This window comes from Vicugna pacos, chromosome 19 (assembly GCF_048564905.1).
Source record: "Vicugna pacos chromosome 19, VicPac4, whole genome shotgun sequence".
Classification (NCBI taxonomy): domain Eukaryota; kingdom Metazoa; phylum Chordata; class Mammalia; order Artiodactyla; family Camelidae; genus Vicugna; species Vicugna pacos.
Genome location: NC_133005.1, coordinates 46,292,633 through 46,309,984, shown reverse-complemented (window position 1 = coordinate 46,309,984; position 17,352 = coordinate 46,292,633). Strand labels below are relative to the sequence as shown.

At 64.1% G+C, this 17,352-nt stretch overlaps 1 protein-coding gene across 1 annotated transcript in view; it reads left to right on the top strand.

The window, feature by feature from the left end:
* The window catches only part of KCNQ2 (potassium voltage-gated channel subfamily Q member 2), a 49,458-nt gene that overhangs the window by 17,542 nt on the left and 14,564 nt on the right, over positions 1 to 17,352 (top strand). The window contains exons 5-11 of the mRNA XM_072943615.1: positions 751 to 876; positions 2,908 to 3,018; positions 3,671 to 3,766; positions 6,197 to 6,291; positions 7,407 to 7,436; positions 10,441 to 10,509; positions 13,885 to 13,914. Coding sequence (XP_072799716.1) covers positions 751 to 876; positions 2,908 to 3,018; positions 3,671 to 3,766; positions 6,197 to 6,291; positions 7,407 to 7,436; positions 10,441 to 10,509; positions 13,885 to 13,914 — 557 coding nt within the window. The remainder of the gene's footprint in view (positions 1 to 750; positions 877 to 2,907; positions 3,019 to 3,670; positions 3,767 to 6,196; positions 6,292 to 7,406; positions 7,437 to 10,440; positions 10,510 to 13,884; positions 13,915 to 17,352) is intronic.

Genomic DNA, 17,352 nt, shown 5'->3' with positions numbered 1-17,352 from the left:
GGCATCTTCCCCTGACTCCACCACGGTCTCCCCGGCTTCTCTGCCAGGCCTGGTCCACTTGGCCCCATGGGAGCTGGCTCGCCATGTGCTTGATTGGCATTCCCAGTTACCTGCCTGTTTAGGCTGCAGCTTGCGTTGGCCACTGGCTGGGGACCCACGAGGTGGCTGCAGGCCCATGTCCCATCCAGATTACGTCTCTGTGTTGCAAGGAGCCCCGTCTGCCATGCCAGGCTGTGCCGAGGCCACCTGCTCCTGGGTGCCCTCACTGGCCCAGCAACCCCCTCCCCACTGTCCTACTTGTCTGAACCCTGAGGCTAGGGCTTGGTTGGCAGAGCAGAGAGGGTGTTAGTCCCCAAAGGTACTGAGGTGTCTCCCCCAGGCTCGGGGAAATTGGGATAGGGTCCCCACAGTCCCGAGGTTCTCCAGCCTGACTGCCTGGAGGCCACCTGACCACACACCTAACCCGGGTGGATGCGGCGCTGGGCCGTCCTTCCCCGCTGCCCTCCCAGGTGTGAGATGCACAGAGGCTGGACAACCCAGGGCCAGGACTGGAAACCAGCTGCCCTTCTTGCCCGCCCCGGCCCTGGGGTGCTGGGGGCTCTGTGGCTGGCACTCTGGAAGGGCGTCCACCCCCTGAAGCCCTGGCGTCGCGGAGCCCAGCAGGCCTCCAGGCAGGCGGGGCCTCAGTGCTCCAGGGGCAGACAGGGCTGGACGCTGGCCCAGCGGCTATGACGTGGCCGTCTCTTCCAGGAGCTGGTCACCGCCTGGTACATCGGCTTCCTCTGCCTCATCCTGGCCTCGTTTCTGGTGTACTTGGCAGAGAAGGGGGAGAATGACCACTTCGACACCTATGCAGATGCGCTCTGGTGGGGCCTGGTGAGTGGGGCCGCCCAGCAGTGAGGACGCGCTCACTGGGCACGGCCCCTCGGGGTCCTTCCGCCACTGTCTGCCCCCTCCCCCCGGGTGTGCCCTCGACTCCCTGGGCTGAACAGGAGGTGCAGTGACTCTCCCTGGCCAACCTGGCTGGAGACGTCTCTCGGGGGCCACCTGCTGGCCACTCCTGACCAAGAGGCCAGGTGGCGGTGCTGGTCCAGGCTGGGTGGGGATGCGCTGGCCCATGTGGGGCGGAGAAAGGCCTGGCCCCCGGGGAACCCGTGAGCAGCCTGGCCAGTTACCTTCCTGCCTTACTGACACCTGTGTGACCTTTGTGCTGGAGGGGAGGAGGGGCGGCCTTGCCTGTCATGTTAAGAGACAGTGGAGTTTGAAAAAGGGGAACTGGACCCCCTGCCTCCCTGAGCTTAACCTCCCAGGCTGCCCCTGCCCAGCGTAGTAGGGCTGCCTACGGACTTTTGGTCCACGCTCATGGCCACCCCGTCCTGGGCCCAGCGCTAGTGGCCTTTTGTGAGAAAAGCCTTCTTGGGCCCCTCCTGCTCCTAGTGGGGACCCCGTGCTTTCAGAGAGTGCCCTCTGGAGACCGAGCTGGGCCCCACAGGCCGCAACCCCAGTAGCTGAACGGCTGTCAGCCTGGCTCCTTCTCAGCCGTTTCCATGGACGCCTCCACGTGCGGGGTCCCAAGTACCCCTCCTTTGTGGCACTTCCTGGGTGTGCTGGACACTCCGCCTGGGGGGCGCCAGGCCTGTGGAGGGTCCCGTAGGTCTGGGAGGGCAGAGCCTATCGTCTCTGGGACCCTAGACCCAGCTCAGAAAATGACGACCTTGTGACGCTAGGCAGGTGCTGCAAACCCAGTTGCTGGGAAGAGAGATGCCAGCCTCCACCCAGCGTTTAAGCAGAATGCAGTTTACTTGTGGTCATTTTAATTGCCACAAGCCTCGAATCCGTGTCCTTCTATCTCACCACGTGGGCAGCAGGGTGGTCAGGGGCCTGGGCACAGGGTAGGCGAGGGGAGTTGAGGCTGGGGCCCAGAGCCCACAGCTCCCTGCAGGTCCAGGCTCTGACTGGACAGTCTGCCCCCGCTGGTGATGCGGCCTGCCCTTCCTGAGGGCCTTCCCATCTTTAAGAATTGAATCCAAAATTTTAATATGCCGAGTAGTGCCTGAGTGTTACATGGAACCCCCGCTGTGCCCGTCTTCCCCAGCCCGGACCCCTCCTGCGTGCTCCCCAGTCACACCTACACCGTGGCCCCCACTGTGAACGTCACACTTGGAAGATTTCATTTTGTGCTGTGACAGGATGAGGTCAGCCCCCTTCCCATCACTGCCATTCTTGGGTAGCCTCCTGCCTGAGGCCCCCTTTCTTCTGCTCTGCAGGCCTGTGGTCCTTGGAGGGGCTCACTGGTGTTGGGGGAGTCCCCCCACTGCCTCCCTCTCAAGCTGGCCTCCCGCGTGCGGGCCATGAACGCCGCCCCTGGGTGCTGGCCCCCGGACGCCGAGTCTCCCGGTCCCTCCATCGCCCTGGGGCCGCCCGCGCTGCCCGCCACACCACAGGGAGAGGTCCTCTTCCTCCCCCAGCCCTCTCCCACTCCTCTTCTGGCCTCAGCTTACAAGCCGCCTTCTGAGGGCCCCCACACAACCCTCTCTGTGTCCCTGGAGGGGCCCTCTGGGCACTGTCCCCTCTCAGGCCCTGCTCTCTGCGAGCCTCCTGGCCACCCACCTGGCCTGAGCTCAGCTGGAGCCGCTGCTCCGTCCACGGCGAACCTGCCCTGCTAGCCTGGGCGACACGCAGGAGCAGAGCCTTTGAGTGACCGCCGCCCGGCATGGAGGGAGGGGGAGCGTTGGGATGAGGCTGCTGAGGGGTGAGGGCAGTTGGGGGGGTTGTCCAGCTGCCCAGGGGGGCGGGCGAGCCCTTTGTGTAGACCCTGGGGTGGAGGAGGAGGCGCGTCCGGCTCAGCTCCCTGGCCTCCCTGCGGCCACTGCCCGGCTTGGCAGTGATGGGCCCCGCTGTCCGCAGATCACCCTGACGACCATCGGCTACGGGGACAAGTACCCCCAGACCTGGAACGGGAGGCTCCTGGCAGCGACCTTCACCCTCATCGGTGTCTCCTTCTTTGCTCTTCCTGCTGTAAGTCCTGCCCCTCCTGCCTCTGCTGGGGACGAGTCTCGGGCTCCAGGGACCTCAGTGACATGAGGCGGGCACATGGCTCCCAGCAGGCCCCCAGCCCCCGAGCAGCTGCAAGCGGCACCTCCGTGGGGACAGAGCTCCCACAAGGCTCCATCGGGGGCTCTGAGTCTCTCCCAGCTGTGCCTTCTGACCCACACCTGCCAGCTCCCCCCAGCCCAGTGGGCTGGGCCAGGAGGGGCCCTATTACCAGGAGCAGTGCTGCAGGGCGACACGGCCCCCCGTCAGCTCCCAGGGCACCCGGGACCCCATCTCCTGCCGCGGAGCTTCAGATAACTGTCACCCACAGCCAGGCAGGGTCGGGGGTGGCCAGTGGGGCTGCTCCCCAGGTGGCCCTCCTGTGACCCTGGGCCTCACCCCTCCGCTCACGTCAGTGTGGACAGACCAGGGCAGGAGGACTGCTCTCTGGGCCCAGGTGTGTTCCGTGTGGGCGGGCCCTGCCAGGCTCCTGTGAGCCCAAGTCTTACCCCCAGCCTGTCTCCTGGTGACTCCTGGTGATGAGGGGCTGAGAAGGTGGGAGGGCAGAGCCAGGAGTGCAGGCAAGGGTGGGGGGACTGTGGTCCCTGGGGCGCCATCTGATCCCAGTGGCCTGCAGGGCATTCTGGGGTCTGGCTTCGCCCTGAAAGTTCAAGAGCAGCATCGTCAGAAGCACTTTGAGAAGAGGCGGAACCCTGCAGCTGGCCTGATCCAGGTGAGTCCAGGCGGCCCCCACGTGGACCCCCACGGGAACCCCCACGGGAACCCCCACAGGAACCCCCACGGGAACTGGCGGAGCCTCTGGCCGGGCCCACGGCGTCGGAGCAGAGCCCTGCTCAGTGTCTCCCTGTCGGGGAGCCAGTGTCTGTGCCGAGAACCAGCTCAGACGCCCCGGGCTGCATGGCGGCTCCAGCCCAGGCAGCGTGGAGGCTGGTGCTGGCCCCGGGCTCTGGGCCAGGCTGTCACAGCTGCCCCTGAGGTGTCCCTTCATAGCACTGGTACCCACCCTGCAGGTGTGGGATCAGGGTTCAGAGGCCCCACCTCAGGTAGGTGCCCCAGCTGAAGGCCCACCCCACCGCCAGGGGCCACAGTGGCTGCTCGGCGCCCAGCAGTGCTTCCTGAGCCATCCTGAAAGTGTGGCCTCATGTTCCCACAGCCGCTCTCAAAGCGTGGGGGGCCCGGGGACTTTGGAACTGACCGGCTCTACCGCTGGCTGGACATGGCCCCAGCACCTCACGTGTCTGTCTTTCTTGACGACGAGGTCCTGCCCTGGGTGCAGCCTGCATTTACGGGTATATGTACGCGTGTGTCTTTCACCGTAAGAGCTTCAAATGGCTACTTGTTTTAATTGCACAAGGATATAAAGAAGAACAAAAGCGCCGCAGTCTCGCCCACTGGCAGTGAAGTCGCAGCCCTGCCTGCGGTTCAGAGGCTCGGGCATCGCAGGGAGGGGGCGAGGCCCGAACTCACGGCACCTCCCCTCTTCCTCTCCTCTCCAAGAAGCTCAGAGGTTTGGGAAGGACTCACAGGGGACTGAGGGTTTGGGAGGGACCCCCATGTCTCGGGGGGATGTAGGCGGCCACTCACTTGCGCAGTGCTGGACGCAGGCTCAGAAGTGACTAGAGAAGACCCTCAGTGCTCACCTCAGGCCGTCTTTAGACTCCATGCAACAGGAAGTGAAGGCTAAGGTGGAGCTGTACGTGGCCTTGCTGAATGTGCCCCCACGCAGGGCCGGTCTGCAGGGACCGAGGGTGTTTGTTTCCTCTTTGGTTTGTTGGGTTTAATGGAACCTCTGTCAAGTCACTGACCACTGAGGTAAGGGGAACAGATGTGAGTGACCACACACAACGAAGAGTACAGTGTTTGCAGAACAGCTTAGAAAAGTCATTTGACAAACAGCTACCGTCAGTGGCGAGCAGCAGCGAAAAGCTCTGGGGACAGGGGAGAATCTGCTTCCGAAGAACCACGTGGTAATACTCAAAATGTCCAGTTTTCAACGAGAAATTGTGAGGCATGCAAAGAAACAAGGAGGTATGGTCTAATCACAAGGAGAAAAATCAGCGGACACTGTCTCTGAAGAAGCTCAGGTATTTGATTTACTAGACGAAGACATCAAGTCAGCCGTTTAAGTATGCTCAGAAGTCTAAAGGGATCCACAGGAAAGAACCAAAGGAAAACAGAAGACTGACATCTCACCCAACGGGGAGTGTCAGTAGAGATCAAAATTATAAAAGGGAGCCAGAGAGAAATTCGGGAGCTGAGGGGTACAGTGGCTGAAACGAAAAACTCACCGGAGGGTCAGCAGCAGACCTGAGCCGGCATGAGGCAGCGTCGGCAAACCTGCAGACGGGTCAGTCGAAGTTACCCAGGCTGCGGGGCAGAAAGAAAGCAAAGGAAGGGGAATGAACAGAGCCCGTGAGACTGGCGGGACACCAGCTAACCTGCCGATCTTGGCATAATGGCAGTCCCAGAAAGGGAAGAGAGGCGGGCGAAAAGACTGAAAACTTCCCAGATTGGGTGGAAGGCGTGAATCTATACATCCAAGCAGGATAGTCACAGAGCTGCTCCGGGACACACTGGGAGCACACTGGTGAAGGCAGATCTTGGAAGCAGCGAGAGAGAAGTGACTTCTGATGCCCAAGGGGCCTCAGTGAGAGTAACTGCCGATTCCTCACCAGAGACTGTGGGGGCCGGAAGGCGGCGGGGTGACGCATTTCAAAATAAGGGCTGGCCAGCGGGTCCCTGGCTCTGCCCCCGCCCCCAGCTCCGGAGTCCAGTGGAAAGCTCCCTCAGGGCTGGGGGAGGGCAGGAAGGCAGCCACGATGCCAGGTGGTAGCTGCTGGGCCTCAGTGAGATGAGATGAAAGGAAAGAAGTGGAGGCCCCCTGCAGACTCACCGTGTGCTTGACCTGCGCCCCTTCCTCCAGGCCCCGCCAGCCACAGCGGGCAAACATGTGTGTCCATTCTACAGAGGCTGAGGCCTGTCGGGGGTGGGGCAGGTGCCAGGGGACCGCGGTCCAGAGCCTGGTGCAGGGGGGCGCTCAGGGGCCAGGCCCTGGGAGAGGTGGGGGCCCCTCCTGAGGCCTTGGGCTCTGCCAGCCCCGCCTCCCCTCAGGGCCGCCTGACCCCCCTGTCCTCCACTGCAGTCCGCCTGGAGGTTCTACGCCACCAACCTGTCACGCACGGACCTGCACTCCACGTGGCAGTACTATGAGCGCACGGTGACCGTGCCCATGTACAGGTACCCCCCGCCCCTCCCGTTTGTTCTTTAAGCCCCATTTTTTGTTGTTGTTCATCATTCTGATTTCTTTTGTTTCTCTTTCTTTAAAATGTGTGTAACTTCCAAAAAAGAATTGTGTGTGATTTATTTTGAGGTGTTAATTTTGTTCTTTGTTTTGTAGTTTGCGGCTTTTATTTTTCACCTTCATTCCGCCCCCCTGCTTAGTGTCCTTGCTGTCAGGTGCCTTGTGTGTGAGCACCGCGGAGACAGCCCCCCAGAGCTCGCGGAGGTAAATGCTGGCCAGTCCGTGAATCGCAGCCCCGGTGCGGCGCGGCGCGGCGCGGCCCTGCCAGGGTGGCCCCGCGTTTAGAAGTGAAAGGCTAACCTTAACCTTGACCCTCTGTCCTTCAGCGGGGGCCAGGTTCTCTCCCCGAGAAAGGAGAGGACCCAGGACCACAGTGAGGCCCCGAAAGGACAAAGCACAGACACCCCTAGGTGCCCTCGGTGGGAGAGAAGGGGCCGGCAGTCCCTCCCCGGGGGCGGTCAGCGGGGGCAGTGCCAGTAGACCCATGAGGCCGCTGGTCAGCCGGCGGCTTTCCAGGCCACCCTGGGCTTGTCTGTGCCAGGCTCCAGCTTAGACGAGGTCTGAGCTGAGAAGCGATGGGGCCGCCCGGAGTCCATGCAGGGCTGGTGCCCTCAGGTGGGCACTGCCCCGCCAGCCTGCCCTCCACCCTTGGGGGCCTGGGGGGCCCCAGTCTCCTTACCTGCTCCTGGGGTTTGCACTCACGGAGCTGTCCGCCTGGGGCTCCACCGGCCCCCTGCCTCTGTGAGGATTTGCCACCTGGAGAGGGGGGGCCGCCCAGCCCTCCCTCCACGTCCACCCCACCCGCACTTTCTGGAGCACTCAGCTTGGTGCGGGCGCCCGGTGCCACCTTCCCCGCCAGAGGCGCCTGCCTTCGGCCCCGCACGGCGCTCCCAGCGCTCCGGTCCAGGCAGCACTGACCCTCCTGCTAATTTTCTTTGTTCTTTTGTTCCCCCCACTTTCCTTGACCGTTTTCTTCGCTTCGTTTTTCTTATCCCGTTCTTTTCCAATTTTCGTTCCTTTCCCTTTGTGTGTGTGTGAAAACCCTTGAAAGCTCGCAAACTCAAACCTACGGGGCCTCCAGGTAGGACTGCATGGGCAGAAAGTGTGTGGTGTGGTCCTGTTCTGTTGGGGTCCGTTCCGGGGCCGCCCCGCGCCCCCGCCAGGCGCCCCTGTGCCCCGCCCAGCCTGTGGCCCCAGCCTGGAGCCACGCGCGCCTCCCTCGCTCCCCTGGCCACCTCTCTCGACTGCCCCCACCCCAACCTGCTTTCTCGTGCTGGATCTGTCTGTCCCAGGTGTCCTCTGTTCCTCGTCCCGCTTCCTGCCTTGTCTCAGTGGCTGGAGTCTCTCCTTGCGCCTCCATCCCGCCCCACGGGCCCCACTTACACCCAACGCAGAGGTGGTAGAGACGGGGCTCCCCAGCCTGCGGCCCTCTGTGCTGCTCATGGGGCCTCTGCCCAGCCAGCTCACCCCAACCCTGCTTGGGGGCTCCCTCTATGCCCTCGCTCCCCCTGCCTCGAGTCTTCCCACTGCAGCGAGAGGGAGGCTGCAGGCCCTGGGAGGAGAGGCTGCGGTGCACCTGTGTGTCCCTGCATTGTGTCTGCGCCGAGGGCTCTCCTCCTGCTGTGCCCTAGTCTGGGGTTCCGGGCCTACTGGGGGCCCTGAGCTGCTATAGGAGGTTTCCCCGAGCCCGGGGCCAGGTCCCCCTGCAGGCCCTGTCCTTCCCTGCAGAGTGGTGGGACTGTGCTAGACGGGGACATCCACGCATGGCCCTGCCGAGCCAGGGACACCGTCTCCCTGCGTAGGCCAGGAGGGGCCCTCCAGGGGTCTCTCACCCTCCCCTGGCACCTGAATGGGCGCCCTGTTAGAAAGTCAGCCCCTCCACTCCCAGAAGGGAAGAGGGTGCCGTGCTGGGCAGTGCAGGGCACGCTCCATGGGAGGGAGGGACTTGAGCCCCTCGGCCTCTCCACCCAGCAGTGCTTACCCTTCCCCTTGGCTGCAGACCCCGGGGGCCTCACTCAGAGGACAAGGTGCCAGTGGGAGCAGCGTCCTTCCCCAGCTGCTGGTCCTGGTCTGCTGGGGCAGACGCAGCTGGAGGGTGCCTGCGTCAGGCCCTGACAGCCCCTCCTAGACCTGGTGGCTCCCTCGGTCCGTCTTTTCCAGCCAGCCCCACACCCCTCGACGTCTGTGGAGGTGCCCCCTGCCCCAGGCCTCCTGGAGGTGGCTGACTCCCAGACTAACAATTGCTCGCTCCTGGGAGACGCTCCCCAGCGTGTCCCCACCCCTGTCGCTCACGGCACCCTCATCCCCCACACCGGTGCTGCGTGTGCGTGGCCCCGATGTGCGTGGTGCGTGCACGTCCCTGCCCGTGGCCTTGCCCGCCCGTGTTCTGTTCCCTGCCGCTGTGTGTCCAAGGCATGATGTCCTCACTGCGTGTCCCTACCCTGGACCTGTGTGTGTGGGGGCTGACTGGGGCCAGCGGTCTGGGGTCTCTGCTCTAGGCCCCGTGGTGGGCGGTCGGGGGGGTGGGAGGACCAACTCTGCCCCATGTCCAGTCCTGGGGCTCCGCTGCACCCATGACGCGAGCCGACCCGCCTGCCCGGGCCTCCTGCTTGGTCTTGACCTATGAGGACAGGGGAGGCGGGGGGGAGGGCATGTGTTCCAGGATCCAGGCCTGGCTCTGCTGGGGCCACAGGGGGCAGAGGGCACTCCGCCTGGCGCCAGAGGGCAGCGCTGGGCAGAGGAGGGCGGGCCAGAGCAAAGCCAGAGACCAGCAGGGAGGGCCGGCAGGCGCGTCCGGGTGCAGCGGGGTCAGAGATCCTTCTACCTGGGAGGCAACAGGGCGCTCTGGAGAGTCTGAGCAGGAGGGTGACAAGAACGAGCCCCAGGAGGGAGGGTGGTGGGCGTCCAGAGAGCCCCAGGGGAGGAGGGCACAGGAGGGGCGGGAGGAGAGAGGCAGGTCCAGGAGGAGACGGGGTGGGGGGTGGGGTGAGGGCTGGAGCCAGGCCTGTGCCGGGGGTGGTGGCACTGCAGGACACAGAGGGAGCATGCCCAGGAGAGGCTTGGACAGAGGTGCCCTGGGGCATCGGGGGCCTCAGGGTCAGGAACCATGGAGGCTCAGGACAAGATTCGGGGGCTGAGGCTGGGTGGGGGTGTCACAGCACTGAGGGTGTCACAGCGGTGGGGGTGTCACAGCGGGTCAGGCTGGGTCAGGAAGGAGAGACCAGGGTCAGGAAGCAGGGCAAAGAGACGAGAACCTGTGAAGGGGCAGAAGGTGACAAGGAGCTGGGAGGAGGTGGGTGAGGGGTGGGTTGGGGGTGGGTGGGGAGCAGGAGTCTCTGCAGACCTAGTGAGGACCCGAGGCTCCTACGGCCGGAGTGGGGAGCCTGGGCTTCCCCGGGAACCTCCCAGGTGTGCAGCCCGCCGCTGGCATCACAAGGAAACTTGATTCACCTCTCGGATTCCCTGCCTGGTGGCTGCAGTGTTGAATGTGGGCCTGGTGGCCGTGACTTGGTTTGGGAAGAGGGGCCTTGGAACAGAGCCAGGCCAGGTGGTGCAGGGTCCTGGGCCTCTCCTCCAGCCGTCCTGGAGGCTCACCTACAGACCAGTGGGCCTCTCTGCCTGGCACAGCCCTTCCCACTGACCTCGGCCCCGCCCCAGCTTTGGCAGAGAGTGTGGCTCTGAGGAGACGGGTCGGGGAGCCTCAGGACGTTGGGGGGCTGCATTTGCCACTGTGCTGCCCCCAGGGGGTGCTCAGGGCTTGGGAGAAGCCCCCAGCCCCTGTCTTCCAGGGCTGTGCTGGGCCCGCTCCATGTGGGCAGGGCCGGGTCTCTAGGGACGGCCTGGGCACCGCCCACTGCCAGGGCCAAGCCCCTGGAGAGTCCCCCCGGGGAGTGTGGCTGCTGTCCCGGCCCCAGCGGTGGAGACGCCAGCCCGGGCCGCGTGAAGTCCCCCTCTCTGCCTGTGACAGGGCGCAGCCCGAGTCCCCCGGGCGCCGCCTGCCCCGTGTGCGAGGTGACCCCGGTGAGGGCGGGGTGAGGGCCCTGGGCTGCGTGGCGGGGGCTCACTGCCCTCTCCTCTCGCTGCAGACTGATCCCGCCACTCAACCAGCTGGAGCTGCTGCGGAACCTCAAGAGTAAATCTGGCCTCACCTTCAGGTTAGCGGGTGCTGCAGGCTGGAGCTCGGGGCCCTGGTGTCTGGGACTCCTGAGGGGCCCCGGCTGCCGCCGAGCCCCGGGGCGCTCCCGGTGGGCTGGCCACGGGACCCGGTGCTACTGGTGGTTTCCGCTTTTGCCGACCCTGCCCTAGGCTCCCATCCCAAGGGCGGCTGCTTGTGAGGGTGGGGCAGAGGGTGGACCTCCACGTGGGGCCAGGAAGCTCTGGCTGCGGGTGGGAGGCAGAGTCCAGCCCCGCATCTCCCTGGAGCATTGAGTGGACACACATGTGGGTGGTAACCGCCGGTTCTCCCATGAACACAAAATCTGCGACTCCCAGAGTGCTGGACAGAGACGGATGTGCATGGGAGACAAGCTTGCAGATGGGAGAGAGGCAAGGACGGTGCCCACGGGGCTCCCCGACTGAAGAACCCTCCTCGGGGTGAGCAGCCGTCGTGGGTTGAATGGTGGCCTCCACCCTGCAGAGATATGTCCATGTCCTGCGACTTGTGAATGGGACCTTATCTGGAAGAAATCTCTGTGAATGTGATTAAGTGAAGGGCCTCAGCGTGAGGTCCTCCTAGATCAGTGTGGGCCCTCAGCCAATGACACGTGTCCTTCACAAGACACTGAAGATGGCCACGTGGGCGGAGGCAGACACTGGAGGGAGATGGCCGCCAGCCAGGGGATGCCTGAGGCCACCAGGAGCTGGGGAGCCGAGGAAGACCCTTTCTGGAGCCCCAGAGGGGTCGCCCTGCTGACATCTTGATTTTGGAGCCTGGCCTCCAGAGCTGGGCGAGGACGCGCTTCTGTGGTTTAGTTAAGCTGCCCTGCTTGTGGTGCAGCATCGCAGCAGCTCTGGCAGCCGAGCAGGGATTTTGGGGCCGGGAGGTGGGGTGCTGCCAGGCTGAGACTGGAGAGTGGTTGGAATTGGATGACGGCGGCAGCGTTTTGAAGAGCACAAGAGAGAAGGCCCAGATTGCCTGGGAGAGGCAGTTGGTGGGAATACGGACGTTAAAATCGGTTCCCGTGGGAGCTGGCAGGCACGATGACTGAGGCGCATGGGGATGTCCCGTGATGCAGGAATTGCCGTGACTGCTCGACATACGACGCAGAGGCAGGGCTCGGTTGGCATGAGGCGAGTTGCTGGGGACTGGAGGAAAGGTGACCCTTTCTGTAAATGGCATAGAAAGTGGCCGAATCCCATCCCAGAACTTGCACTCGATGAACCTGGACGTTTAGTGAGGAGATTTCCAGGCAGAGTGTGGGCCGTGGGCCTGGTGTCTCCTCGCTGCTTGTGGGAAAACGCAGGTGGAGAGAAGGGGGTGGAGGCAGGAGCGGCCCGGGCCCGTCCAGGGTGCACAGGACCATGAACCAGGACCCTGGGTCCAGGAGAGCGTGCTCTGGAGAGAGGGCCATGGGCGTGGCTGGACGGCTGTCGTGGGGGAGACCGGTGTGTGATCGTGGGTGCGACCGGCCCTCCTGGCAGGAGCGGGACTAGGGTGGGTCACCGGGCAGAGGTCCCTCCTGGGGCATGTGCGGGTGCCCACGAGGCTTTAGGAGTTTCATTCTGGCAGAAACACTGCCTGCCTGGACCAAGAGCGAGGGAGGGAGGTGGGCAGAAAGCAGGAACGCGGCAGCCCTGGGGTTCCGCCGCGGGAAGCAGGCTGGTGGAGCCAGTCGGCTGGCTGCGCACGTGTGGCCCTCCAGGAGGAGGGACGATGCCTCGGCCGGGGGTGCGGGCCGAGGCTTAGGGAGCCAGGAGCACAGAGGTGGGCAAGGGGCTTCCAACCAAGTGGATTTGCCCTGTGGGATTTCAAATGTGGGTGACCGGTGGCTGTTCCTCCTGGTTTCCCGTTTTGAACAGGCGCGTCTGGTCTGTGCCAGTCCTGCCGCTGCATTTTGGAGCAGATCACTTGCCTTCTGGGTTCACAGGTCCACTCACGGACCACACCCAGAGCCGCTCACACCGGATTCAGGTGATTGAGACGATGACCTTCGGGACTTTGTGGGCTGAAGTGAGGCTTTGGACACAGAGCTGATGCTGTAGCGGGCTGGGTCTTTGAGAGATGTTGGCTTGGGGTGAATGTGTTCTGGATGTAAAGTGGACATGAACTTTGGGGGATGGACCGTAGTGGGTTGAATGGTGGCTCCACCAAGACGGGTCCGTGCCCTGGAGCCTCGTGAATGGGCCTTGTTTGCCGCTGTGGTTAAGGGTCTCTGGATGAGCTCGTCCTGGGCTGTCTGGTGGATCCCAGAGCCATTTACAAGTGTCCTGAGGAGACGCATCCGCTGAGATTGGAGGGAGGCAGCCATGAGCCCAGGCCGGGGCCTCCAGGAGCTGGAGGGGCAGGAAGGACCCTCCCAGGGCAGCTGGAGGGAGCCCAGCCTGACGGACGCGTTGGCTTCGGACGTCTGGTCTCCAGAGCTGGGCGAGGGCGTGTTTCTGTTGTTTTCAGTGCAGGTCTGTGCTGCCTTGCTTTTGGCCTCCCAGGAACCTGACACGTCCCGGGAAACGGATGGCCCCGGGCCGGGCTGAGAGTGCCCAGGGCAGCTCTAAACGTCGAGCTCCCAGTGGCGCTGTCGGCATGGGGCGCCCACGGGGCCTCCACTCGCGTTTCTGAGCTAGTCCCTCTGGGGTGGACGTTATTCCCGAGGGTGTGAGTTCCGGGGGTCGGTCCCCAGAGACCCCAGCCCCAAGCAGGTTGTCTGGCCACACCGTCTTGTCTTCGTTGTCACGTTGGCTCTGCCAGTGTCATGGTGACACAGAGCCTGTTCTGCAAAGACTTTGGACGTGCACGGAGCGCCCGCTTGGTGACACAACAGACCAGTGTGAGCACCGCCGTCCCGAGGCACCTGCGGGGCTGGCCGGTAGTTGTCCGTGGACCAACCAAGAGCAGTCCAAGCCCTCAGCCTTCTGTTCGGTGTTCGCTCGTGGAGGTCACCAGCCCAAGCAGACCAGGACCTGGGGACACGCGCCCAGGGCTCGGCGCCAGCCCACCCTCCAAGAGTGGCAATTCCGTCAAGCCCACGGCGGCGGGAGCGTCTCAGCTGATGTCTGGCCTGAACGTCGACCGCGGAAGTTGACCACCTCCAGTGCCTCCCTCACGTGCCTCTTTGAAACTTTGTTAATGTTGGTGCTTCTGATTAAAATGCGTGCCCCCACGTGTGGGGAGGTAGTGACCTCAGGCTCAGAGCTTCCTGTGGCCCCTTCCGGGTTCCCCCAGGGGCCCTCAGACGGGGGGCTGTTTCTGCACCCCTCACACACGCAGATACCCGCCCGTGGGAGCATGGGGGCGGGCCTGGGCTGGGTGTGGGGTCTGTGCTGGGTTCTACATGGCGGGCCGGCTGCTAATAGTCTTGTGCCTCTGTTTGAAGGAAGGAGCCTCAGCCGGAGCCCTCGCCAAGGTCAGTGCCCGTCTGCCTCCTGCTCCCTCCGTGCCTGCTCTGCGTGTCACCCGGTAGCCGAGGGCTGTCGTGGGGCCTGGGCGTGCTCCCGTGTGGAACTGTGTGCAGACCCCTGCCCGCCGGTGATGTGGGCCCTTAAATCACCTGCTGTGTGCATGTCCCCTCCCAGGGCCCGGGGCTGGCTCATAGCCTAGGGGCAGCTCCCTCCCGCCTCCCACCCAGGATGCAGCCCCTCGAAGGCAGGGGCTTCTGGGAGAGCACGCCTGCCAGTCCAGGCACAGGGCCGTTCTGAGTGGACGGGTCTCCCTCCGACACTGCGGGTCGGGGCAGAGGGTGGAAGGTGGGGCCACTCTACCGAGGCGTCTTCGCTCCACCCACTGGCAAGTCCCGTTTGCTGAAGTTTCCTGGACGAGTGGGAGAGGGTCCCCTTTTGGGCAGAGTCTCCCACCCCCTCACAGCCCCTCGGTGGGGCTGGAGCTCCCCCTCCCCGTGTCTGTTCAGGCCCCTGCAGCTCTGTTACTTCTGGGAGTTAGAGACTGGTGGGTGTAGGGACCCCCACGGGCCGCCTCTGCTGGGGGCAGCGAAGGCGTGCTGGCAGCCTGCTAGTTTCCTAGTGTTTAATAGAAAATCCAGGTCAGTTTCCAACTTCTGAGTTTGATGAACCTCAGCCTGCGTGTGGGTCACTGTGTATCTCTGAGCTCAGGGGTCCCCGGTGCCCGCTCCCCCATGCAGAGTGATTCCAGCTCCCCAGGCCGTGGTCCAGAGGTGCCTGCTCACCTGGACCGAAGGCAGCTTGGCCGGCCACTCGGCTGGGGAGGAGTCAGGCTGAGCCCCACCCTCAGCCTCCATCAGAAGGGGGCCTGCGCCTCCATCCCTCACGTCCCCAAAAGTGGGGTGGCAGCTGGGACTGGGACTGGGGAGGTCAGCAATGCTTTTGCCCCCAACCAGCCCAAAGAGCAGAAGTGGTGACCCCTCAGACCCGGGACCAGAGGGTTCAGCCCGGGCAGCGAGCTCCGTTCTCATCCGCAGGATGGGAGCGAGGGGGTCCCGACGCGGGGCTGTGGTCAGGGCCGGGTGGGAGACGTGTGCGGCAGGGCCTGGTGTGCGGCGCGCCCCAAGGGTGTCCCGTTCTGTCAGTCCCCGTTGGCGCTGCCTTCGGCCCTTCCTGCCTGAGGAAGCAGGTGGGTCTGCCCTTGGCTCTGTCCTGGTGGGCGCTGCTCCGGCCTCAGCCCGCCCGCCCGGTGGACCAAGGCCCCTCTGGCCGGACGCGGCTTCTCGAGCCCTGCTTTACTCCCCAGCCAACAACTGTCGTCTCAGCCTGTCTCTCTCTCTCTCTCCTCTCCTGCCCTCCCCTCCCCCAATCTGGAAAATCTTGCTGTCCCCCCAAGTGCCTTTAATCATGTCACTGCCCTTCTCGGGCCCCTATCACGTCCGCTCTGTCTTTGGGGATGAGGTGGCTGGCCCTGAAAGCAGGACTCGAGGTGAGGACACAGGGAGCCCCCGGCTCTCCGGTACGTTCTGTGGCTCCTCCCTGCTTCCCGCACACCGCCCCTCTGTTCCTCCCCGTGTGTCCTGTGTCCCTGCCTGCCTGTGACCCAGCGGCTTCCCGGGCCTGCCTGGACCAGCCCGCCTCCCGGGGACCCTGGGCTGAGGCCCTGGGAGCAGAGGGCCTGCCTCTCCTGGATGCACACCTGTCCACCAGGTGACAGAGGCGGCATTTCTTTCCCCTGACTGGGGCGTCCAGAGCCACGTTTAGCACCCGGGGCACAGCAGGTGTGCGGGAAAATGTCCTGCCGCTGGGCCCAGGGTGGGGTGGGCTGTCCCTGAGCTGCCTGGCGAGGGGACCTTGTTCCACAAAGTGCAGGTGGGCAGGGTGGATCCAGGAACCCTCCCTCAGCTGCTGTGAGACCCCCGGCCCTGGCTCAAGGTGGAAGCGCTTCCCTTGCCTGTGTGGGTGTCCACATCGAGGAGTGGGGCTGGGGGTCGAGGCGGGCGGGGGTCTCGGGCTATGCTGCTCCGGGTGTGTCTCTGACCTCTCCCTGTGTCCCACCCTGTTTCTGAATGCCCCTCTGTGCCTGGGGGAACCCCTGCACCCCAGCCGCTTTGCCCTGGTCCGTGTGGCCCCCTCCTCGTCGCAGGCGGCAGTGTGCCTTGCTTGCCTGCGTGTCTGTCCAGTCTGGTCTTGGTGAGTGTCTGTGGGCACCTCTCCCACCCTCTTGGGCCCCAGGTCCCCTGGGCTTGCCTGCCGGCAGTCTGGATGGGGTGAGGTTCCATGGGGCCGACCTGGGCAGGAAACCCTGGTGCCAGGCTGGGGCCTGGAGGAGACGGGCTTTAGCCAGGCATCCTCCCACCCCCAAAGCCACGGGGCAGTGCCCGGGGAGGGCCGTCTGCCAGCAGCCTGCCGTCCCCCGCTCTCTCATGCTCTCAGACGGCACTGCCCCACACAGGAGCCACTGGCCACGAGAGGCTGTTTAAGTTTTCACTAAAATTAAAGATTCCATGCAGTTAGAGAACCGGTCTTCGGTCTCCTGGGCTTGGGAGCCAGGCACGGGGCCGTTGCCTGCACCCACGGAATGGTGCGTTTGGTGGTGTTGGGCCACGGGGCCTGGGAGATGCTTCTGGGGCAACTGCTGGGAGCTTCAAAGGCAGCAGGAAGTTTGAAGGTTGGAGGAGTGGTCAAAGCTGGGGCCATCCCAGGGAGCTGGAGGCAGAGACCATCCCCGCCACATCCTCTTCCCAGGGGAGGAGCCTCCAGGCAGGGTGGGCAGGGCCCTGTGTGCAGGCCTGGGGACCCCGGGAGGAGCTGGCGGGGGGGTGGGGTCCGGGTCTTTAGGTCCTTTGCTGTCCAGCAGGCCCTGGTGGAATTGTGGCTGCCTCCAGAATGCACCCTGGGAGACCACATTTGCCCCAGATTCAGGGGCCACTGGGTGAGGTTCCGGGTCCTAGGGACCCCTGCATGAGTACTCTCACCTGACGGCTCCGTCCTGCCTGGGATCCACCTCTAGTTCATCTTGTTCAACACCCCGAAGTGACTAGGGAAGGTCCCATCGGGAGGAAGCCGTGCTGGCGGGGTCCTCTGTGGGGGATGAGGCCGGGGGGGGGGTCCAGTGACCCTGAGCCGTGGGCAGCCAAGCGAAAGCTCCTTGCGGAACCTTGACCTGCAGGCTTGCTGGTGTTGAGAAAGGGTGTCCTTCATGCGTAGTGGGGAGATCCTTGTCTGGACACTGGCAGGTGCCACTGGAGTTTAAATGAACGTGAGGACACGGGCGCATCTGGGTTCCTCAGGTGCACAGTTTGAGAACTACTGTCACAGAAGCAACAGCACCGAAGGTGGAGGCAGAGAGAGGCCCCGGGAAAGTGAAGGGTTTCTTAAAGTTCTTGCTTGTTCTGGTTCTTTTCATTTTTGCTTAGAAGTTTGCAGGTTCTAGTGCAGAGATG